General features: G+C 44.3%; 1 protein-coding gene and 1 long non-coding RNA gene across 2 annotated transcripts in view; one reads left to right on the top strand and one right to left on the bottom strand.

The window, feature by feature from the left end:
* The window catches only part of LOC146045386 (uncharacterized), a 481,075-nt gene that overhangs the window by 371,414 nt on the left and 83,285 nt on the right, over positions 1-26,376 (top strand). The gene's annotated exons all lie outside the window — the stretch shown is intronic.
* The window catches only part of IRF8 (interferon regulatory factor 8), a 42,896-nt gene continuing 40,741 nt past the window's right edge, over positions 24,222-26,376 (bottom strand). The window contains exon 9 of the mRNA XM_083164197.1: positions 24,222-25,264. Coding sequence (XP_083020323.1) covers positions 25,091-25,264 — 174 coding nt within the window. The 3' untranslated portion in view covers positions 24,222-25,090. The remainder of the gene's footprint in view (positions 25,265-26,376) is intronic.

Raw genomic sequence — 26,376 nt, forward strand, 5'->3', positions numbered from 1 at the left:
TAATGCCCCCACTCCTAGCAGGCACAAATGCGCCTGCATATTGCCAGGCACTCTCCTCGTTTTATTGGGCGGGACCACAATTTTTGCGGGCATGCCCATGAAATGTTGGGGAGCCATCCCACCCCCTGTCACTCAGACTTTGAGCACTGTGCAAACAGAGAAATATTCCAAGGTGCTCGCAGCCGGACCTAGCACATGTATATGTGCATACACAGTCCACACACCATCAGCCAGAGGCCAAATACGGACTTAAACTGACCTATAATCCCATATTTGATGCAATCTGGGTGAGATATTATGGTTATTGTATCAGTGAGTGCCAGCAGGGACAAGCCCGTCGCTGCAATGTGCTCAGTGTAGAATAATAATAATTTTATTTATATAGCGCTTTTTCTCCAATAGGACTGAAGGCATTTAACAGATAGAATAAACGTAATACAGTACAGGAACAGCGAAATACAGAAAAGCTTTTCATAAACAATACTTAAGGGACTGAAGGAAATGCTTGAGAAAACAGGAAAGTCTTGAGTCTGTTTTTTTAAGCATTTTAGACTGGGGGCCTTTTGAGCTGTGCGGGGAATTGAGTTCCATAAAGTCGGAGCTGAATGGCTAAAAGCTTGACCCCCAGATGAATTACGGGAGATCCCAGGTACTGCTAAAAGTCCTTCATCTACAGATTGCAGTAATCGGGTGGGACAGTGTGGAATCAGAAGCTGCTTCAGGTACCTTGGGTCTTGGTCATGTAGGGCTTTGAAACTCAGTAAGTTGATCTTGAAAATTATTCTCCATTTAATGGGCAGCCAGTGACAGGAGTAGAGAATGGGAGTTATGTGGCTAGAACGGGGCTGGTTAGTTAACAGCCTGGCAGCTGTGTTTTGTACCAGCTGTAATCGGTGCAGTTCTATTGCTGGGAGACCAAGGTAGAGGGCATTGCAGTAATCCAAATGAGATGGTACAAATGTATGTATGACTTGATACAAATGCATGTCTTGATTCCGGCTATGTTCCTCAGATGATATCTGATGTTTAAGTGTCAGGCCACCATCCAGAACCACTCCAAGATTCCACACATGATCCTAGTCTTGTAATTCTGTACCCCCCAAGTGTCAGTCCAGTTGGGTGGCTGTTCTGTAGTCTTGTCCTTTGATGTTGAGGCCCTATAAAAGGAGAACATCTGCACATGTGTGGCCTCGCTGACCCCACAGGTATTGTACAGCGGCCATTTCAAGGGAGGGTTTTGGGTGAAGCCTCTGTCGGCTGCATCTGCAGTGGATAGCCCATAGGCTACTGCCAACAGGCTGTGAGGATCAAATTGTAAATTGTATACCCCATTGAAACCTATGGGGATGTAGCTGCCAACGGCTCCTATAAATAAGAGCCCATGATGTGGACTGTGCTGTGGACACACTTACAAATGTGTCTACATAGAGACTTCAAATACAATATTACCATCCAAACAGTTATTTAAGTCCTGCTGCCTTTTACACAGTACCGAGCATATGCCTCCACGCCTAAAATCCCCACCCCCTATTAGGCAACAAATAGCTGGAAACCACTAGTCAGAAATCAGAAGTGGCTGTTTATTTTGTAACAGACAAAAAAGATTCACACGCTGAGTCGTGGGGTAAGACTGGAGGAAGCAGATGTTTGCCAAATTCAAACAAATTCGAGACTGATGAATGAAATGCAATCCATTAAGTGGAGCAAAGTACAAACTTTAGAGACAGACAAACAGCAAACCATCAGCGTTACAGGAACTACAAGTCTCAGCAGAGCAGGCTGGAACCTATACTTCCACAACCACTACAGAGACTCTTAATGGGTTGGGTATAATATCCCAGTACTTGAGATGCTGACGGTTATTTGACCGAAAGCAAGATCCCGCTGTGCAGAAGCCCAACACCTGCGAGATAAGCATTCTAACCCTTCTCCCTACCCCCTAACCCTCCCTACGTGCAGCCTAACCAACTCCCCCACAGCCTAACCCTAACCACCATCCCCCCACCACTCGCAGCCTACCCCTAACCTTGTCTTAATCTCAAATTTGGACATTGCGATTGCGGTCGCACCACAGAAAAGGGCTTGAGGGAATGAGTAGACAGTCACTTCGGGATTGGTATGGAAACCCGGCGGTCGGAATCCCGGCAGTCAAAATCCCCGTGGATTTTGCCGTGGATCGCCCCCTACGCTTGGCACACAAATTTAGTCTCCCTCTATGGGTGACGTGGACACCCACAGAGGGACAAAGTGCCGGGATTTTGGCGGTCGGGATTTCGCTGGTCGGGATTTTGACGGTCGGGACTCCGGCGTCGGGATTTTGACCCGCGGGATTCTGACTGCCGGTAAAGTGACTTCATCCCGTCACTTCAAACCAGGATGGCTGGCTTCCAAATAAATAAATATAAATACATATGTTGGACGTTCAGTATACTGACATCAGCAGAACACCGACACTGGAACTTTGAAAGAGATGTACTGTATGCCGGACAGGTTAGGGTCAGGGGCCGGGAAAGGAAGGGTTAGGTTTAGGCACTAGTGGGGGGTGTTAGGGTTAGGCATTTAAAAGGGAAAGTTAGGCTGCGGGGCGGGGGGTACGTTTAGGCAGCAAGATACGGGGGTTAGTTTTAGGCACTAGCAGGGAAGATTAGGAACAGGCTGCTGCAAGGGAGGGCTTGTAATATGTGTGTGATGAAGCAGTACAAAGTACAAGTGTAATAACCTACTATACAGTGTATTGTGTGTCATGATGAAGCCCACTATGGTGAATTTGTTTACAGTGGTGAATAATTCCCAGCAGCCTCGGCAGCTGCAGAGAAAGTCTGTAGCATGTCACATGACCTATGTCAGAAGGAGGTTGAGCAGTTGGACAGGGCAGTTGGTGTGGAGAGGTCCAGGCAGAAAGAGAATGGCAGACAGAGGGAGCATGGAGGATGCTTATACTTACTGGGGGTATGCGGAGATGGCTCATCAGGTGCTGGGATTCCCTCTCAAGTTATTGCTGTCACCTGTCGGACTGTAAATGATAAAATGAGAGGTGTGGTGAGTCCAGCCCCAAAATACATACATACCTGTACCAGCCCAGGAAAGAGGTGTTCTCATATTTACCTACACAGCTGTATACAGTTTAAAGACATTTTACCTCAGAAAGCTAAAGTCCGCTATATTTATACACAGCCACAGACCTCAGAAAGGCTGCAGTAATCTATGGTTATATACAGCTGTAGACAGAACAGAGACATTTACCACAGAAAGGCTGTATTACGCTCTTCTCTCACCCAAATTGATATATTGAAATATGTACTATCCCAGGAGGTTAAAAGACGCTAACACCCTAATGCAGGGGTTACACAGAGACTGCGGTTACCTCAGATGATAACTGTAGGACAGGTAGACATGTATGCGCTTCCTCATCAGAAGGGGAGAAGAAGTCGTTTTCCCTGACTATTATTATTTGATGGAGAAATAGTGACTGTAATAAGCAATATGGTGTAAAGACTTTATACAGCTGGCTTCATGCTACAGTGACTTACACGCTTAGGCATATCAAGAAAAGTGGAGAGAGGATATACAGTATACAGTGTTTTTGCAGTGTTGTTACATTGAGCCTTATTCTGCTCGCTTTCGCAATGCGCAGGTGCGGCGACCTCACACCGCTCACGGACGGGTCTCTCCGTGCGGAAAAACCTGTCCGCAAGAGCAAGGACATTGTGGGCGGCATGGGGGCGTTTTTAGGGGAGCGGCCGGAATAATGAGGGAAATGGGGCGTAAACATGGGCGTACACGGGGGTGTGCACCAAAAATGTACGGTGCTACAACCGCTCAATCGGCGAACGCACCGTGCATTTTGGGTCAAAAACAGGCGGACGCCAAAGAAAGCTCCAGACCACCCCTAGAGATACCGCATGAGAGCGGACGCCTGGGTCTGCTAATTACTCAAACACATACACCTGAAGGTAATAAGTAGAGACAGGATTATATGCATTTGCATATTTGCATATGCATTTGCATATTTTGCCCAATCTCACTGGTTATTGCATATTTTACCTAAAATCTAGTGATGGTGCATATTTTAGGCCGCGCCCCCTTTCCACTCGCGAGTCACAGCACTGCTTTGCCCTGCTTCTGCTGCTGGTCAGGTAGTGGTAGAGTGTGCAGGCTGTGGCAATATGTGCGCAGTGTGGGGAACCTTGGATGTACGCTATGTCTGACACTGCTCTAGGCTGCCAATCCATGTTGATAAAAGTCAGACGGGGCAGATGCCATTACGAAGCTCCTGAACCTTTGCCTGCCCCTGGCCTGGGACTTTACACCAAGAGACAGACTTCTGCAGCAGAGGAGGCAGGCGGAAGGGTTGTGACATCATGCGGCGCATAGGAAATGCCGTGTCATAGTGAGTATGCGGCGCAGGGAGGAAGCCTTCCACGGCGCGGCCCTCACACGCTATGCTGACATTTGATCCATCGGCACTGGAGATGAGGGTCCATGTGGTTGATGTAAGTAGAGCTTTGGACGCTGCAGTATGCTGTAGCAGACAGGAAGAAAAAAATCCTATGTACAGCACTAGACATCTGCAGATGCTGTGGGCCTATTTTTTAGGTTTATTTGCAACTAATTGTATGGCAATTTTTTAATAAATAAGTTAAAAAGTACTTTTTTATTATTTAATATAGCATATTTTAACACTTTTCATGCATATTTTAAGTATTTTTCATGCATATTTGCATGCATATTTCAAGCTTTTTATGTTGCATATAATCCTGTCTCTAGTAATAAGCAATGCTGCAGGCTATTAAGTGAAAACCATGATTTCCCTACCTGCAAGCCACACACAGCCCTCAAACACATTGGAAGCATATCTTTCTATACTTCTCTACATGTAAAGGTTGGTTTAATTTTAGGTAACAATCATTCTAAGAGCTGCTTATACAGTATATGGCAAGGTAGTTAGTTTATAACCATCTACACCCATTCAGTAAGTGTTTTTATATACTTTAAAAAGCAGGACACTCAATTTACAGAAGTCGACATGTGTCAACTTTTTCACTGTAACAAAAACATACAAATTTTTTATTAGGAAAAATACACATAAACCACATCTAAGAGCAACAAGGATGTTTTTGGGCTCAATTTCTACTTGCACTGTGACGTACGCTCAGATATACGCAAGATGTCAGTGGGGAAACGGATGATACCTTTTAATGTTTTAACTTGTAAAATAAAATACCTGATATATAAAAGAAAGAAACATTGCCATGGACATTCCTACAGTTAATACACTTACCTGTTAGAGGAAAGGAAAAGGGAATTAATTAATATACTTTCCGGTTTAATACAGGTGAATGTGAGGGTGGTAGGGGGTGAGGGTTAAGTCGGGATTTGGGAAAGTGTTAGGGTGTGCTGACCTGAAGCAGCCCAGCCATACCAAAACAGGGGGGGACCACACCCCCAAACCCATCCCATAATCAATAACAAATATGTCTGGGTCTAATAGCCCAGTGTAAGGCCACATGATAATGGCTTACAACATCTGAGAGCCAGCTTACCTGGAGATACCCCTGGCTTCTCCAATGGCACTCAGGAGTCAGCAATTTGTTGGCAAGCTTCTCAATCAGATTGTGATGTCACTCAGGTGCCAAAAGGGAGGGGTCATTCTGGTTAGGAAAAAAACATTTTGTATCCCAATTGCACACTGAGTGAGAAATATACGCATAATAATCAGATAATACAGAGATCTTGGTTATAGGGCTAAGCCCCCAGGCCATATGTCAAGGTGTCTCTGTGTCACTGGGGGTCCCTAACATAGGCGAATCTAGAATTATGGTAATGGGTGGTCCCAGATCCAGACACATAAGCAGGGGGACCTTTGCGCGGCAAAAAAAGGGGTGTGGTCCGATGGGAAGGAGGCGTGGCATCACAAAAAGGGGTGTGGTATTACACTTTAGACCAGACACAGTAATTCCCATTACACATTTTAGCAAACTCCGTAATACCATTACACATAAAGCCACACGCCGTAATGCCAATTACACATAAAGCCACACTCCGTAATGCCAATTACACATAAGGCCACACACCATAATACCCATTACACATTGTGCCACACATAATGATGCCCATTACATACTATATAACAAACTGTAATGCACAGGCGCTGAGTCTGTCAGCCACAATCAAATCCTCATTCTATCATTTAAGGAACATAGCCAGAATCAAGCACTTAATTCCCTCAGAAGACCTGCCTAAAGTCATACATGCATTTATATCATCGCGCCTAGACTACTGCAATGCTCTCTACCTGGGTCTCCCATCAAAAGAATTGCACCGCTTGCAGCTGGTACAAAATGCAGCCGCCAGACTATTAACTAACCAGCCCCGCTCCTGCCACATAACTCCCATTCTGTACTGCCTTTACTGGCTACCTGTAAAATGGAGAATTGTTTTCAAGATTGGCTTACTAACTTGCAAGGCCCTACATGAACAAGGCCCAAGGTACCTGCAGCAGCTGCTGATTCCTTACTGTCCTACTCGATTACTAGGATCCGTTGAAGAAGGACTACTAATAGTACCCAGAATTTCCCTGAATTCTACTGGGGGTCGAGCTTTCAACTTTGTTGCTCCAACTCTATGGAACTCTCTTCCTCGCACAGTGCGAGATGCCCCCACTGTAGAATCCTTTAAAAATAGACTAAAAACCTACCTATTTACTCAAGCATTTTACTGTTATCTACTGTTAAGCTTGTTTTGTATTCTGAGCGGTAAAGACAATGGTAAAGCACTATTGGGAGAAAAGTGCTATATAAATATTATTATTATTATTATTACATTTATCAACATAAAACATTATCCTACTGGAGCTGTAATACTTCCTCCTGCAGTTTGTCCTGTATTCATCTCCGACATGAACACTAAACCAACTCTGTCTTTCCACCATACATGATCCACTGGGATCACTTACAGTATTTCTCTGTTTTTTTGTTTGTTTATTTGTGTACAGTTTCTTATATAGCGCAGCAGATTCCGTTGCGCTTTACAATGTAGACAGCGATAAAACAAACTGGGTAACAACGGACAGACTTGGAGGTAAGAGGACCCTGCTGCAAGCTTACAATCTATAGGGACAAAGGAGGGAAAAACAAGGATAGGCACCAGTAATAGCATAGCAGTCCCACCAAGTTGCAGGTCCAGAAGGGAAGCTATATAATACATAAGTGCCTCAGAGGGTTATGCGTGTAGAACTTAAATATGATAGGCTTGCCTGAAGAGGTGAGTTTTCAGGTAACGCTTGAAAGTTTGGAGGCTAGTGGAGAGTCTTATTGTGCGTGGAAGGGCATTCCATAGGGTGGGAGCAGCCCAATAAAGTCCTGTAATAGTGAATGGGAGCTAGTGATCCGTGCAGAAGAGAGACGCAGATCTTGTGCAGATTGGAGTGGTCGAGATGGGAGATATTTTGGGATAATTAAAGAGATATAGGCTGGTAGTGAGAAAGAGAGTTAGGGTCAGAATTATATGTGTGGTGGGGGGGGGGGGGTTCAGAATGGGAGTTCTCATTGCATGTTTGAACAGAGAAGTAAAAGTACCAGTATTAAGAGAGAGAGAGTGCAGATTTTAGTTAAGGTTGGGATATTTAAGGTCGCTGAAAATTATAAGGTCACAGGTGGTACCTAGCATCCTATGTTAACATGATTTTTTGTTTGTTTACTAGCTAAAGTATTCAGGTTTTATATCTTCATGTGATTAAGTTATCAATGAGTTTGATGTAACTGACAACATATTAATAATAATTAGCAGCTTAGCAGCTCTTCCAACACACCCATGAGGTGGCTGCTGTGTGTCGTTTTTGTTTTTGGGGTGTCGCCAATAGCCCTAATCCCCAGTTTTCCTTTCTGCTCAGTCTTATATGATGCCACGTGGGATTTGATGTGGACCTGCAGATAGTAACTGCCGGAAAGAGTTACCTCAGTTTGTTCTGTTCATACTGATGACAGCATGTTTTGTTTTCTGTCTTTTTGGAGGTGGTGGCACTATTTCAGTTTCTTCTCTGCAGTTGGCAAAAGCTAGATTCAGTCTCCTCCGCTTATTACTTCCATACTCCTCTTCTATGCGTCTTCTTTTCCCAATTTTTGGAAAAGGTGTGAACTTTCCATCCTCCAGGCACTGTATGAGATGTGGCCTCATTAATGGACGGTTGTATCTGCAGATGTTCACATCGCCGGTGAAGAGGAGCTCCACAGCATTCGCTATAGAAAATACTACACAGTCTCTTGAGTATGGGTCCTGTTTCTCCACATCCAGGAGTTTGATGTTTTTCAGGGTGTCCTTTTGAACAACCTTCCCATAGAGTTCTTGTAGTTGTCTGCTAGCAGAGGGGGTAAGCTGCCAATCCAAGCTGTCTGCAACTTGTATTTGTCCATTCCGGAAACAAGACATAAAGCAGTGGCGGTTATCTCTATTTGCGTGTAATTGTACTGCAAACCCCGAGATGGCATCAAAGGATTCATTCGCACCTTTCAAAATTGATTGCAATCCTTGTACATAAAATTGCTGGCGCAGTATTTGCTGAGCAGTTTCAATAAGGCCGCCGGTCAAACTGCGGCCCTTCAGAATCTTACTTCTGTGTTGTTGTGTCAGCCCAAAATGAGGCAGCCACATTTTCTGTAAATGTTCCAAGAATTCACTTGAATTTAAAGTAATGAGAAAACTAGTGTATACAGCTACACAGGTGTATAGCATCCAACACCGCTCACTCTCATCCAATGAGTGATTGTTCTGTCCCCAAGCAGGGCCTTTTCTTTCACACTGGCTGTGACATCACAAAGGCTGTCTGTGACATCATCAGCCTCACTCTGGCTGCTTGTAATGATTTATGTGCTTTACCATATTTTATTAACCAGGAATAAATGGGCTGAGACATATAAACAGTAGGGTAACCACCTCATCCCTTTAATTTCGGACACATATTAATTACACAGGTTCTGTGGCTGGCTGACAAGACTCCATTTCACCTGTTTTTTTTTATCAGCCACAGAACCTGTGTAATTAATGTGTCTGGAATTAAATGGATGAGGTGGTAACCCTGATAAACGGGATCTGTGAATGATAAAAAGGAGGTAAGGGGGGGGGGGGACGGACGGACTAGATGTACTGTAAAATGAGACATTGAGAAAAACTAGGATAAAAAGAAGAGGATTACACATCCCAGCATGTTCTGCCATAGTTTTGCTATATGAGCATGTAAAACTCTTGCTGGCCATGCTGTGATGTGTGGTTCCACAAAAGCTGGCGTGTCCCATTTTGTTAAATACCCTTGATGTGGGCCAAACCAGAAAGTCAGATACAGAATCAAAATTATTACAATATAAATGAGAAAATTCCCAAGTCTCAAACTAAAAGCCTATGCTGCCACCTGTATATCAGGACCACCAATTCCTATAGAATGACTGTATTACACAGAGAACCACAGATATGGTGCTCGGCCTTGTTCCTACATGGAAATGTTGATTTATACAAGTCCTAAAATAATACAAACTTGATAAATCTAGAGATATAAAATGTCCATAAATCAAATTTATATCTGTCAATCAATTCTCCTTTAAAAAAATGGGAAATACTAAATGGCTCATGGTTTAGTATATCCAAAGTACAGTAACACCCTTACGTGTAGGAAATCCAAGACAGGTGCTGGGATAGATGTAGGCGTCCACTCCACCATATGCAGGGGTCTAATACTGGGTATGGGTCTGGGGTGTGGGCCCCCATCATGCCGGCACAGGCTGAGTACTCCAGGGCAGCACACACATGGAAATTAGTAGGGGTTAATAAGAAGCACACAAGTGCTATGTAAGGAAGGGAAGGTGTGATTAAAAGAAATACAATGTGATAGGGAAAACATAAGTGTTAATAAAGTGTTAGGGTGTGCTAACCTGGAGCAGACCAGCCATACGAACACAGGGGGGACCACAGCCCCAAACCCATCCCATAAGCAGTAACATATATGTCTGGGCTTAATAGCCCAGTGTAAGGCCACATGATAATGGCTTACTACATCTGGGAGCCAGCTTACCTGGAGATACCCCTGGCTTCTCCAATGGCATTCTGGAGTCAGCAATCCCTCCTAATGCTGACCCATCTATGCCTCTCTCAACTACACAACACATTTGTTGGCAAGCTGCTCAATCAGAGGTGTGTCACTCAGGTGCCAAAAAGGGAGGGGCAATTCTGGTTAGGAAAAAAACATTTTTTTTCCCAAAATGAGAAATATACACATAATAATCAGATAATACAGAGATCTTGGTTGCATATATCTGCAGATATAGGTTATACAGCAGGTAATGAGTCTGTTAATAGCGCAAACTAGGTTTATGTTCCTCAAAAAGGTCCCCTCCAGCCTTCACCAAAGCACCACAAAAAAAATTGGAACAACACCTATCTGACGCTCCTTGGTCCTCAAAGTTGTTACAATCCTTCCTCAGGAATGTCATACATGAAATAAATGAATCATCATAGTAAAGTACGTTTACACATACAATTTAGGGGGAAATTTACCAATATGATAAACCTAGTTTTTCGTATTGGTATTTCCCCTACGGTTGCATACGACTGTTTAAGTCGTATGCAAACTCGTGTTCCGGAGGGTCAGTTACAAAGCAGTCAGATACGACTGCTTTGTAACCCTCCGATGGTGTAACCATATATATATGTATATACGGCTGCTAATACGAATTATTTCTAGCAGTCTGCACGGATCAGTCAGATCCGTGCAGGCTGCAATGTGTAAAAAAAAAAATAGAAAAATAAATAAATGAAAAAAAAAACCGGCGTGGGGTCCCCCCCACAGCTGTAACCAGCACCAGGCTGAAGGAGCCAGGGCCGGTAATTAAAAATCAGGCAACCCGACAAATAGGGGATCCCCGATTTTTAACAACCAGCCCCAGGCTCCAGGTCCGGGGCTGGTTCCCAAAATACAGGGGACAAAATGACTAGGGGTCCCCCGTATTTTAAGAACCAGCCCCAGACACAACCAGCCAGCAGGGTAATGTCACAGCCGGGGGACACTTATAATATAAGGTCCCGCGGCCAAAACATTAACCCTACCGACCAGTCAGCCTGGCCAGGGGCCCTGGGGGAGTGGGGACCCCCCCAATGAAGGGGCCCCCCCCCTCCAGGACTTACCTGACCAGGCTGAAGCCTGGTGCTGTCCTCGATGCCCCTGGGCGGTGGGCATCGAGCTGATAGTGGTGTAAAAAATAGATTAAACTATTGTTTTTTACTGTGGCACTACAAGTGCCAGCAAGCCTCCCCAGCAAGCTGGGACTTGGAGAACCACAAGTCCCAGCCTGCTGGGCATTAAAGGGCCCGCTGGCACTTGTAGTTCCACAGTTAAAAAAATAGTGCACAAAACACACTGACACACTTTTAAAATAAAACTTTAATACATCCATTACACACATACTAATACTTACCTATCTTCTTCCCGTAGGTAGCCCTGGTCCTGATGTCCTCCGGTCCTGTGTCGGCGTTCCTCTTCTTGTCGACGTCCTTCTTGAAGTCGACATCCCTGTCGGCGATGGTGTCCGGGTCCGACGAAATCCATTTGGGAAGCTGTGGAAGGAAACCATACTCACCTGTCCCAGCGCCACGTAGTCCAGGTAAGGGTCTTGGCAAAAAAACAAACCGAACACCCCGAAACCAGCCGGACACTGCTTCCGTCCCCCGGCTCCCTGAAAGCTCCCTGCCGCGGACGCTCGTCCGCTGCAGGGGTTAAGACTCGCCGCGAGTGGCGGCGAGTCTTAAATACATTGAATAGTGGGAGCAGGAGGCTCCGGAACAGGGAGAATCTCCGCTAAAACACGGAGAGTGCATGGAGAGCGAAATAAAACTTTAATAAGAACTTTCTCATTGAATACTGCCCTATGAACTCTAAATAAAACATAGATTTCAGTTTTAGTTGGTTGTCCTTTAAAGGCAGTTTGAATTGCTTGCTGAACACTGCCATATTTTCTAAGCAATGCATAGAAAGTTAGTACATACAAATACTCCTAGTAAGCAGTGAGATACACTGAAGCCGACACTTTTGTCAATTGATCCATTTTGTCTTTTTTTACACTGTTTTTAAATTGCTGACTGCTACATTATAAGAATATGCCCAGCAGAGCAGATCATCCTCCTGAATCTACACATAGATGTGTGGTTACTTGTCAGCTATAGTAGCTATTGCTTCATGGAAAAACGCAGAAAAAAAGTCCAGTATCTATTTTCAGTATGTGTCTGGTGAGTTTCTGTTTCCTGGAAATTAGGGACAGTTAGCAAAATGAGAAAAAGCAGTATGGGATATGTAAGGCCTTATAGTATGAGTGGCCCTGAAGGTACATTGGGGGAAATTTACTAAAATACGAATGATTATGAATGCCTGTATGAATGCATATGTATCCGTATACGGACATATATTTGTATTTTTGAATTTACAAAGGCCGGTATATGGCTATTCAGATTATTTTTCTGAGTACGAATCTATACACCATCGAAATAATACGAATGGAATTCACCATTCATTTGATTTTAAATTTACTATCAGGCCGTATATGTAAAATAGGGCCGGTATTTGACCCGCAAATACGCCTAAAAAATACTCCTCATTTTCCAGGCGTATTTGGGTGAAGCCTGCAAGGATCAGTCTGGCTTCTCTGTGTGTCTATAACCAGCCCTGGGCTCTTTGAACCGGTCCTGGTTTTAGAAATTCAAGGGGACAAAATATATGGGGTCCCCACGTATTTCTAGAACCAGCACCAGGCTCAGGGGACGGTCCTGGTTCCCATAATATGGGGGACAAATTTAAAAGGGGTCACCCCTATTATGACAACCAGCATCAGGCCCAAACAGCCAGCAGGCTAATGCCAAAGTCGGGGGAACTTTTTATATCTGTTCCCACAGCCAAAGCATTAACCCGTGGCTGGTCAGCCAGGTCTGGGTCCCCCCAATAAAGGCACGTTCGTGCTTCTATGTGTCACCTTCACAAGCTCCCTGAAATGCTTTCAATAGTAGGCAATTGTGGTATTACCAGGTGTTCTATTAAGTCATTTTTTGCCATTGTTGGCTATTGTCTGTGTCACATCCTATAGTTTGGTTGTTTATAGTTCATAAAAGTCTGTGACCTTGGTGCTATGTATATATCATTTTCACATCACAACTATATCCTAGGTTATTGCTGGCCCCTCATTCATTAGTGAGATTTGGTCAATGTCTTGTATTTGACATCCCGTCCTCCCCGATGCGCAGTCCCATGTGCATCGGATTGAGTTGGGAGGTCGGACGGGCCGTATATACGATTTGAAGCCGCTGCAATTACTGATTGGCTGAGAGAGCTCTTTTCTTTTCTTTTTTTTTATGCAGCGGCTCCTGGCTTCCCCGGCGCCTATTTATGTCTCCTTTACCTGGCTCCTGCTCATTCCCCCTGGCTCCCCCGCCCCCCCCCCCCCCCCCCCCCCTCCCTTGCCTGCAGCTCCCAGGGATTTTACATGTGATAAATCACATACATCACATTTTAAAAATGGCACTTCAAGTGCCTAATCCTATCTGACCTGTCCCGGGGAGCCGGGAAAAAGTAGGTCTAACTTTTCCTTTGGACAAGTCGACAGAATGTATGGGGGCCTTAAGGGGATCAAATTATCTTATCAGCTGATATATTACATTCTCCTTTAAGAGAGACTTTTTACAAGATATCTCAAATACAAAAAGTGGTACTTATGTAATATCTGGGCTCCCGTTTTTCTTATGAGACCGCGTCCCCTCGCCACGCTTCGGGCACGGTGGCTCGCCACACTATATAAAATTAACTCCATGCGTAGTTGGATAGTAGGAGTATGAAAAAATGGGGTGCATTTAACATGGGAGCCTAGATAATACATAAGTACCCAAAAAGTTCTCCACTGAGGTGACATGTGGTTATTATTACTGTTTTAATATCACTTTTATTGTGTATATTATATTATCTTTTGACCTATTGCGCTCTCTCATCTCATTTTCAATATTCCTACTCAAGTAACATCTCGGGTTACAATATGGGAGCAGCACAATAGTGTAGTATTTGGTGTGATTTGGATTAAGAGTTACTATTTTATTGCGCCTGATATTGTGTATTTATACTTGCAAGAGAAGAGGACTGTGAGAATGGGCGAAGGGCCTGCTCCAATGAGCTTATAACACAGATCTCTTTGTATACTGCCTTTTCCTTTTGAACCTTGCTAATAGTTAATAAATTCTTACTAATCAGTGTTCACATGGAAGTAGGGGGTCGGCATCTTGAGCTGGCCACACATCAGAAAGACCTGCTCACAATTATGATTGTGTCCAGATTTCCCTTCAACTCCCTGGCAGAACTGGTGGTTTTTGGACACACAATCTACTCACAATGTGCACACAATCTGTCATACCATGCAGCTGCTGCATACAACCAAGGGGTCAGTGCTGTTTGCCAAGGGTTAATGCTTGTTGCCAGGGGCTCCCTACTCGCTATCACCATTACCTCGCAGGATCCGCCCCGGTCTTCCACTCCTGGCCCCCCAGGCGGCTGGCCACTCCACTTGCGGCTAGCGGGCGGCCCACTGTTCCACTGCTGGCCCTGGAAGGCTCACTGTTACTCTCCCTGCCGGCTTGCTGCTCTGCTGATGGTGCCCCATAATACTCTATGCACACCTTAGAGTATTATGGCCGCCATTTGCGGTCGCGTATTTACGTAAAATGCGTGCAGAGGGAGCGAGAGAATATGCGCTTGTTAAAGGCAGTTATAATGCTACACATAGTCTTATACTCCAATAATAATAAAATATAGTAGTTTAAGGTTAAAACTTAGTTCCTTTCTTGATGTTTGGTATCAATGTGTTATGCTTCTCATGCGCAGCATTCCGGTGTTTGAAGCACGTATTATTCTCAGGTTATGAACCATATTAATAATAATGAAAGTATTGGCACATGAAAAGGGGACATATAAAGTCAGTTTAAACCAACTTCACGGTGGGACCCCTAGGGCAAGGTGACGAGCATGGAACAAAGACACAACTGAGCATCTGGACTAAGTCAATCAGAAGAGGTGAAAGCTGACCCCCTGACCAATGGAAGACCTGCTGGATCCTATTGTTTTTTCCTTTTAAATGACTGCTCCCTGGGCTAGGAGCTCATTATGCTGTGATCAATCTTATCAATTATGCTGTGATCTACAGACTCCTGGTCCAGCAGAGCCATTCCATTGCCCATTGGGCTCAATGGGCAGTTGCCCAAGGGCCCCAGGATTCCAAGGGCCCATGACCAACACAACTCCCTGGCAGGTTAGTTACCTGCCAAAGAGCACCCGGGGTTGCAGCTGAGCAGCGGGGTTAGGGGTGTCAGTGCAGGCCTGAAACTGGGGTGTGGCGACAGGGCGTCGTTCCCTGGCTGCGCTCTGTGGTGTCTCCCCTTCTAGTGCACGGGGGGAGCGCTCCGCCCGGTCTGTCTCCCACCTTCCCGGCTTCTGGCCACCTGCCGCGGGAGGAGCTGTGCTGGCCGAACAGCGCTGTGGGAGGTGGGCGGCACAGGCATGCTGCTGCTGTGCGAGCACCCGGCTGCCCCGTAGCCGGGTGCTGTGCGAGCACCCGGCTGCTGGTGATCCGGCAGCCCCGTAACCGGCGGCGGAGGCCAGGCTCCGTGCACTGGAGGCGGACTTCCAGTCTGCACTGACCCAGTGGCAGTCTCATCACCTTCCACAGGCTCGTCCAGCTGCTGTTTCCCGGTGCTGGAGCTTGCCCCATCGGTGAGGACATGGGGGAACGGGGGGTGGTGTTATACTGTATGTACTGCAGCTATGGGAACTTCAATTCCCAGCAGCATACACTGTGTGGGGGGCCCAGTGACTTGTTTTGCCCGTGGGACTTCTCAGCTGTTGAGACGGCCCTGTAGCCCAGGATGAATGTATGATGGTAACTGTTACTTTTGTATTGAATGTTAGATGTTATTGTAATATTGTATCATTGATTCATACTGTGTTATTACTGTGTTACATTGTTACCCCATTGTTTCCGCTAGGGACTAAATACATATGGTTATTGGTTTGGACCTTTAATCTAAACTTATCCATCTGTCTCAGCTTAGTTTTTACAGTAAGAGGACAGAGCGTCAGAGACCCTCCCTGGTATATATATATATCTACTACTTTGTATCACCCTCTTGTCAGTTCACAATATGTAACGCTGTGTGTCTGTTTTTAAATGCACTTGATGTTATACTGCAAGCAATCCATCATACAACCCGTTGAGATTGTACGCTTGGGTACAATCTCATTCTGGTGTATAGGGGTTATTAGCAGAGCAGGCCCTAGGCATAGGCAAATGCATTCAGAGAGCCAAGGGAGCATGTATTCCAAGCCTAGAGCCGACTCATCTTGATACCCGGCAGTGGTGGGTCTGTAATGGGTACAATGTGTATAAGGGAAAGGGGTACTACTGTATGCCATTCCAATTGTAAAGCGCAACGGAATATGCTGTGCTATGTAAGAAACTGTTAATAAATAAATGAAATGGCATAACATGAATAAGGGACCCTACATGTAATGTAATGTGAATAAGGAACACTACTGTGTGACACAACGTGATCATGTGATGTAATGTGAATAAGGTTGCTCCACTGTTTGACATAATTTGATTTGGTACTATTGTGTGACCATGCCCCTTCCCAGTAAGACCACACACACTTTTCTGGAGCATGCCCCTTTGGCTCATGCTGTCCCTATCTTGCACCAAAACGTCTAGTTAACGCTCTGTGGATGAAGATTGTTGTGGATGAGGTGTGATGGGTGTTTCTGCCTTCTGCTGTGATCTGTGCTTCTGGGTAATTAATGCTGTCCTGGGAGTGGGGTACTGGGTCAGAGGCAGAATTGGTGTCGGTGTTAGGGGGGCACCATCCAAAATCTTGCCTAGGGCATCAAATTGGTTAGGGCCAGCTCTGGTTATTAGTACTGGTAAGTGTATCAAGCTTTGTGAATGAAGTCAAAAGTCCAAGGGCGAGATGTATCAAACGGAAAATGCGGTAAAACCCCGGTTTTACTGCATTTTCCAATGTATCAAAAATGATACCGCATCGAAGGGTATCGCCACCTTTGGGTGGCGATACCCTATAGAAGCCTATGGGCTTCTTTTCACTGCCCGCCGACGCACGCCCGCCAGCCCCCCCCTCCCCCCTCTGGCTTACCTTCCTGAAGGGTCCTTCTGGACCCTGGAAGGTAAACCCCTCCTCCCCCTAGTGAAGCAGCCGGACATCCTTCCAGCTGCAGGGGGGAGGAGGAGGCCCCGGGGACAGCCTGCTTAGCTGTCCACGGCGTGAGGGGAGAGCAGGCGGCAGGTAGGTGACGGAGACCCCCCGCACACCAGAGTACAGGTATCGCAGGGGGGCTCCGTCACCGCATTGCGATGCCAGCCGCATATGATAGTACATATGCGCTGGCATCGCGGCGGGGGGGCCGCAAAGGGTGGCGATGTATTTTAATACATAACATAGCAATAAAACACAGTGTGGCCAGTATCAGGTCTAAAATCATAGACCAGGTACAGAAGCCACCTAGGGGAGGCAATAGGAAAAGGATGCTCCTACAACTGGAGGCCAGGTGGATCCACAGGTTGGGGACACTCTCGCCCCGGGGACTAAATGAACAACATGGGCTGTATCATTTTCTTTGAAAACAATACAACAATAATTATAACATGCTATATCAGAGCCACCTAGTAGGGCTCACAGGTACACCCCATCCATGTATTGTTTTTCCTTGACGAGGCACGCGGAGGTAACTGAGTTACAGGGACACATTACCTATTTAAGAAGCACTATGTGCATTTATTTATTACCAACATATCATAATTTGGTTCCCTCCTACTCAGAAGGCCTCCCCATGCACTCAGTCATTCCTGCAGATTTTTAATTGTATTTTGTCATTTATGTGTATTCACTGTTTTAATGATCGCTGCATATTCATGCGGAGATTATTTTATCACGCTATGGCACTCATATTGTGCCTCTTACCTGGCTGACAACAGCCTCTTAAATGTTTATTTTTTTGCACTTATAAAGTTTTTAATGTTTGTTGCTTTGTATTCCCCAGGTGCCATGGCAACCCCCCCCCCGCTGATTCCAGAATGAGGTCTGGTTTTCCATCTCAACTGCGGCGCAGTGAGACGCCCGATGACGTCACTGGGAGCGCCTGGAGCTGGGCAGAGCGACGGCCTCCCGAATGGCGCCAGGCGGGACATCACCGGCTAAGGGGAAGCGGAACGTGACTGACTCACGGAAGATGCAGGTATGAGGGGCGGGCAGCCGCACGGCGCAGGGGGAGGGTTTTCTCACTGGTTGCACTATTTATGCATGTCACTTTGTTAATATTGTTGATCCCTGAGGACGGGCAGCACCTGCCCGAAACATGTCGGACAATAAATAGCACGTTTCACGTTTGTTTTCAAATCCGAGAGTGCCGCTTCTTTTCTGCATCCTGGACCTGGACCTGCGGGCCCACAGTAGAAGGCACCGGGTCAGTACCGTGTTGGACCTCACGTTTGGGAGTGCCGGCTACACACGCTGCATAACATAGCATTAATGTATAATTCATAAGTATTACCTAACATTTTACTTTGGTTACCTTACTAAATAAAACAATCTGAAATAAGAATTATAAAAAATGTATTTTATTTCATCAATATTCAAAAATAAATAAAAATAAATGAGCCCTCCTCTGTGACAAATATATATCTGCATCATATAATAGGGCAACAAGGAAAATATATTTCTAAAGTAAGGATGCTCGGAATCCAGTTTGGAATGACTTTTGTTGAATTTAAAACCTGCAGGATAAAATATCAGCGGGAATGTTCATATATAATTATTTGAAAATTAGGCTAAACCAGAATCTTGTCCAATCATCCACAGGATTTAGACAAGTTCTGAACCTGAATCCAAGATTTGTGCATCCTTAGAGTAAACAGAAAAATGTTTAGAGGTCGAGATCCAACAATTTGCACTTGCTAGAGGGTCATTTGATTTATGACTGATGATATACAACGCATTTCACTGATGTTCAGCAATAGTTAAAAACTCAATATTCCAACAAGCACATCATTTATCTGGTAATTACAGCAATTATGTCCTACGTAGAATCACAGAATCCACCTTCAGTAGAAATATCACTAAAGTCATATGCATCACATTCCTTAATGAAATATTTAATAACAGATGTGTACACATTTCATGTCATGTTTGAGGGTCAGTTATGAACTTTCTGTCTCACAATCAAGAGAAACATTGAACAATAGTGTACTTTTTTTGTATCCTTGTATCCTTATCTCTGCTTATCTGGAATTAAATGTAATTTAACGCACAAAGCACTATGATTACATATGACTAATTTACTGGCTTGCAAATCTCATCACTTTGTTCTAAGATGTGAATCAGGTGAATTTGCAAAAGCACTCCTTCTTTAATGGACAAAACCATGTGCACTGCAGGTGGGGCAGATGTAACGTGCAGAGAGTTACATGTGGGTGAGTTATTTTGTTTCTGTGCAGGGTAAATAATGGCTGCTTTATTTTTACACTGCAGTTTGCACAGGTTACATCTGCCCCACCTGCAGAGTACATGGTTTTGTTCATTAAAGGAGTTTGCTTTTGCAAACCAACCTGAATCACCCACTAAATGTGCTGCTCTAATTTCCTGATCCCCATTTGAATCGTTTAGCCTTTAACCCTTTAGATTATCGGGGGAGTTCAATTGTTGGTGTTGCTCTCTGCAGGAGAACACAGTTGTACCCAGGATGCAGCTTTAGGTTGTCATGTTACAGAGCAACAATACAAACAACTTGGCCTGTCAGTGTCGAAGAAAAAAAAAAAACAGAAATAGTAAAAAGAAAAAAGGAAGGCAGTAACAACAACAACAAAAATCAGTTTGCTTAATAACATTTCATGTTAGAGAGATTGGAGAGAGTTGGCACTTAAAGGGCATACACAAGTGCCAGCACAGTCTATTTTTACTCGCGCTACCGACCTTGTGGCCTGTGCATTGGGTATCACAAGCCCCTTCACACCTTATGATTTGGACTATATAGTCAATATTGTAATAAAAGTTTAGCCAACAGTGCACCCCTTTTACACTTTAAGTACTACCCCAAGGTGAAGTAGCTTTGTAAGTCTGTCCTATTAGTAGTTAATAATACTCCTTTTCCACAGAAAAGCCAAGTACCGGGTTAAACATTTCTATCCGGTAATTTGCCGTTCAACAACGGGTCCTTTTTCTGTGTGAAAGGGTCAACCCAGGTCATAACCAGGATTTTTGACCCGGGTTGACCCCTTCACACAGAAGAAATACCTGTGTTAATCATCAAATTACCAGGTAGAAATTTTTAACCCAGTAATTTGCGTTTCTGTGTGAAGCGGGAGTCAGAGTAGGACCGGAAAATATGACACAGCATTCAATTCCCGGATAAAAGCAGTGATTTTCAGACATTTCTGTCTAAAAGTGTTACTGTGTGGACAAATGTTTGATAATAGAGGACAATGGGGTTTAGTCAATTCCAGAGGCAAGCTGTGACAGCAAGCAGTGCTGCCTGCGTATGCGACTGCTGAAACAGCGAGGCTCGCCACTAAATGCAGCAGGCTCCCTGCATTAGCCGTGAGCCTCCGTCCTGTGACAGTGAGGATTTCCCCGGAACGTAGAATGGGGTGAGCGGCCGGCGCGATGGTTAAACAGCGAGGATCGCTTGTTTCTGTGATCCCCGCCCTTTAACCCCCTCGCCGGCCATATTGAATATGGGCCAATAGCTTTGGTGTAGACAGTGCTGTGAAACTGGGGCTATTGCTGCTGGGAAAGGTCAATTATAAGGTCCCCCTCTCTGGCAATTTAATGAACTGTAGTATACAAAGAAGAAAAAAGATGACTCTTTTTTTGGGGCACAACTTATAAATAATCTATTCTGATTTTTTAAATCTACATAAAGGAGCCCCTACTCATGACACTACACAAGTCACTACTACATGAGAAGAATATTACAAAAATTACATTTTTTTATATTTTTTATGCATATAGGTAAGGGAGTGGGGACACCAAATGAAAAAATAATGAAGTGTTACAGCCTTGGTTTGAGATGATCTCAATATTGGGGTGGTTTCCCCTGAGGCATTGATGTAACCAGGCTGTGATTTATATAAAGTGACAGATTGTGCTGAAAATAATAAAGAAAAATAATTTATAATAGATAATGTAAACGTGAAAAAATATATAAATGGTTAAAATTGGCGAAATATCGTTGTTATCAGGTGACAGTCACAAATGGGTTACCAAGGCTTATGGTCCTATGGTAATTTACGACGCACTGTCTAAGCTGTAGGTTATTTCGGCGGAGCCAGAAGGAGAGATTGTTCAAATGTAAGATGGCAAATAGAGAGTATAAAGTAATCTCCTGACTCTCAAACCATTCCTGCTTTCCGGCCGTGTGCCACTTGGGCAGTGAACGGACCGAATGAGGGGGTGTGGTATATTTTGAGATCAGTTGGAGATCAGTGGAAGGAAGAAAAAAAGAGAGAGAGAGAAAAAATAGGGATCTGCTGTTGCAGCCTGGGTCCAGTATTACCCCTGTTAGAATGTCCAGTGCAGGGGGTCAATCTGTAGTCAGGTACAATGAGAGTCCCTTATATATAAGGATAAAGAAAAACCCCTTTATGGGGAAAGATTGTTGATTTATATGGTGTATATATCTCTTAACCACTATCCACAATTTATTCTATTATCCACATCCTATGAACTATATTCAAAATTGCACTAATATAGTTGATCCCTTAATATAAATCAAAACTGTAGTCCATATCTGAAGCAAGTCGCTGGCTAGTAAATATATGGAAATTAATTATTTTTCTATTGTGTACACAGTTACCATATTATTAAACATAATCACCAAAGATGTTTAGACACAACTAGTTATTTTGGTACTATATATACACAGGGTTGCATATCCTATATAACTCCACCTATGTGTCACAGTGAATATGTATGTGTGTATTAATTTCCTGCGATGTGCTCTTTAAAAATCAAGGAAAAGAGAGCTCTGCAGCCCCAAACCAAATGTGGTATTATTAGCCCTCAAACAAATACAAGGATAAATATTTTGCTAATTGCACATACAGTAGGTATTGATTGGGTGGGCTCTTCTATCACAATCGATGGTGATACTATACAGTTCAATATAAGTGCAACAATCGCAAAAGTCTAGCCATATCAGATTATATGGAGTAACATAACAAGTGGATCACTTAGCGTGCACATCCTCTGGCTCCCATTCTCCAGCGTCAATCTAGCCCATCTGTGCCCGTCACTCCGTCTCTGGACGCGCGTTTCGCCTGAGCTTGTTCACCTGCATATGCTGTAATTCTAGCAGCGTGTTTTAAACTGTTTGTCTTTCGCGGGCGTCTAGTCCCCTCCTATTGCTGGACAGATACATTCGGCATTCTGACTATGTAACTGGCTGTCCCCGCTGTCAATCTATTCCCCTGCGGCACTTGCAAGTGCCGCACGTAGCGTGGAAGGGGAGGGAGTGGGTAAACAGGGGAATAGATTGACAGCGGGGACAGCCAGTTACATAGTCAGAATGCCGAATGTATCTGTCCAGCAATAGGAGGGGACTAGACGCCCGCGAAAGACAAACAGTATAAAACACGCTGCTAGAATTACAGCATATGCAGGTGAACAAGCTCAGGCGAAACGCGCGTCCAGAGACGGAGTGACGGGCACAGATGGGCTAGATTGACGCTGGAGAATGGGAGCCAGAGGATGTGCACGCTAAGTGATCCACTTGTTATGTTACTCCATATAATCTGATATGGCTAGACTTTTGCGATTGTTGCACTTATATTGAACTGTATAGTATCACCATCGATTGTGATAGAAGAGCCCACCCAATCAATACCTATGTGCAATTAGCAAAATATTTATCCTTGTATTTGTTTGAGGGCTAATAATACCACATTTGGTTTGGGGCTGCAGAGCTCTCTTTTCCTTGATTTTTAAAGAGCACATCGCAGGAAATTAATACACACATACATATTCACTGTGACACATAGGTGGAGTTATATAGGATATGCAACCCTGTGTATATATAGTACCAAAATAACTAGTTGTGTCTAAACATCTTTGGTGATTATGTTTAATAATATGGTAACTGTGTACACAATAGAAAAATAATTAATTTCCATATATTTACTAGCCAGCGATTTGCTTCAGATATGGACTACAGTTTTGATTTATATTAAGGGATCAACTATATTAGTGCAATTTTGAATATAGTTCATAGGATGTGGATAATAGAATAAATTGTGGATAGTGGTTAAGAGATATATACACCATATAAATCAACAATCTTTCCCCATAAAGGGGTTTTTCTTTATCCTTATATATAAGGGACTCTCATTGTACCTGACTACAGATTGACCCCCTGCACTGGACATTCTAACAGGGGTAATACTGGACCCAGGCTGCAACAGCAGATCCCTATTTTTTCTCTCTCTCTCTCTTTTTTTCTTCCTTCCACTGATCTCCAACTGATCTCAAAATATACCACACCCCCTCATTCGGTCCGTTCACTGCCCAAGTGGCACACGGCCGGAAAGCAGGAATGGTTTGAGAGTCAGGAGATTACTTTATACTCTCTATTTGCCATCTTACATTTGAACAATCTCTCCTTCTGGCTCCGCCGAAATAACCTACAGCTTAGACAGTGCGTCGTAAATTACCATAGGACCATAAGCCTTGGTAACCCATTTGTGACTGTCACCTGATAACAACGATATTTCGCCAATTTTAACCATTTATATATTTTTCACGTTTACATTATCTATTATAAATTATTTTTCTTTATTATTTTCAGCACAATCTGTCACTTTATATAAATCACAGCCTGGTTACATCAATGCCTCAGGGGAAACCACCCCAATATTGAGATCATCTCAAACCAAGGCTGTAACACTTCATTATTTTTTCATTTGGTGTCCCCACTCCCTTACCTATATGCATAAAAAATATAAAAAAATGTAATTTTTGTAATATTCTTCTCATGTAGTAGTGACTTGTGTAGTGTCATGAGTAGGGGCTCCTTTATGTAGATTTAAAAAATCAGAATAGATTATTTATAAGTTGTGCCCCAAAAAAAGAGTCATCTTTTTTCTTCTTTGTATACTATTGTAATTACCCATGACTCTTGGGAGCACCACCAACGAGAGGGATAGGACCAATTGGTCCAGGTATTATAAACATGTTGGTTTACTTAATTGTAATAAATTGAACATAATGTCAGTGCTAGTCACCCCCCTTTTTTCCAATTTAATGAACTGGACAGATAAATGGGGCCCTTGGTAAAAGATGCATACGGTTTGTTGACACTTATGTTGTGGAAAGTCAAAATCATATTAGTTGTGTCAGCATTACAACTTTAAACATGATAGTAAAGTCATCATCTTCTCAGTTAACAAACTTTAAAGAACATTACTATCATGCTGGCAATAACCTGTTGACATTACTCTGTTGACATTTCTACTGTTGACAGCATAAGTGTTTGCAATTCAACTACATCCCCTTGGCAGCACTCTACAGTGATAAGGCGGAAGAAGGAGAGATGAAATGACCAGAATCAGAAAGCACACAAAATATTTCTTTACATATTCATAAAATAATGGAAATGTCCTCCCAAATCCCACTATACAAAGTACTTTTATAAAGAAACTATAAAAATAAACATTTATTCCTGGAATGTACAAATGACCACACATAGGGACTAATTCAGACCTGATTGCTGGACAAAACCATGCTACACTGTAGGTGGGGCAGATGTGACATGTGCAGAGTTAGATGAGGGTGAGTTATTTAGTTTCTGCGCAGGGTAATACTGGCTGCTTTATTAGTACACTGCAGATTCAGTTTGAAGTACAAACCCCATTCAAATCTACTCTCTCTCTCTGCACATGTTACATCAGCCCCACCTGCAGTGCAGCATGGTTTTGAGAACAAATTTGCCCTGCAACCAAGTCTGAATTAGGCCCATAGTGCGGGTTCAGACGGTGATCTGCGGCGTCTCCCTGTAGAATGCCCGCTGGTGTGTTGTGCAGGGGTCCGGGAGGATGCGTTGGACTGGATCCATCTGGGGGTCTGGCAATAAGTGCAGGCTAGCTGTGTTGTAATTCTTCAACGAGTTATCTATTAGTTGTTTCAGGCCAAGCTGTTCAATCTAGAGAGAGGAGAGGGACGTCACACATACACAATAGAGGGGGGTGAGGTGCTGGGGGAGTTGTGGTAGAACTGGGAATGTAAGGTTCAGACATTGCACCTACTTGTATGCAGCACATCCATGTAAAACAAAGCAAGATGGCCATATGCTGTGAGTCTAATATTCCGGTGCATTTTATTTAAATGGCAGCATACAGTTGCTCTCATAAGTTTACATACCCTAGCAGAATTTGGGATTTTCTGGCCATTTGTCAGAGAACATAAATGATAACTCACAAACTTTTTTTTCACTCATGCTTAGTGGTTGGGTGAAGCCATTTGTTGTCAAACAACTGTGTTTACTCTTTTTAAATCATAATGACAACAAAACTGATGGTAATATGAATGCAGCATGTTATCAGAAAAGGATTCAGTATTAAATCCGGCGGTCGGGATCCCGGCGTTCAGAATCCCGACGCTGGAATCCCGACAAGGGGGGGACGTGGATCGCCCCCCCTTGCGGGCTCGCTGCGCTCGCCACGCAGCAGGCCCGGTGCCTCGCTGCGCTCGGCACACTAATTTATTCTCCCTCGTGGACACCCCCGGAGGGAGAAAGTGTCGGGATTTCATCGGTCGGGATTTCATCGGTCGGGATTCCAGCGGATTCCAGCGTCGGGATTCTGAACGCCGGGATCCCGACCGCCGGGATTTACACTGCATCCCATCAGAAAATACTGGACGAAAATTTGCACTCAGCAGCCCAAAAGCTGCGTATGGGACATACTTGGACGTTCAACATGACAATGATCCAGAACACAAGGCCAAGTCGACCTGTCATTCGCTACATCTGAATAAAGCATACATCCCAACTGTCCCGCTTACCGCGGGAATGTCCCGGTATTCGGGGACATTCCCGCATCCCGCCCGGGGGCCACCATTGTCCCGCGGTGGGGGGGGCAGTTGGGCGTCCCCTCAGCCTGGCAAGAATAGACGTTGTGCGCATGCGCATAGCGTCTATTCAGCGGAAAACGGGGACGCGGCCGGAGGACGCATCATCCGTGAGACACGCCCCCTTTTTTAAAGGTCACGCCCCTCTTTGGGAGCGTGCGCGGCCTTGCTGCGCGGGAGTCCCGA

Source organism: Crinia signifera, chromosome 11 (assembly GCF_055691185.1).
Source record: "Crinia signifera chromosome 11, ASM5569118v1, whole genome shotgun sequence".
Lineage (NCBI taxonomy): Eukaryota > Metazoa > Chordata > Amphibia > Anura > Myobatrachidae > Crinia > Crinia signifera.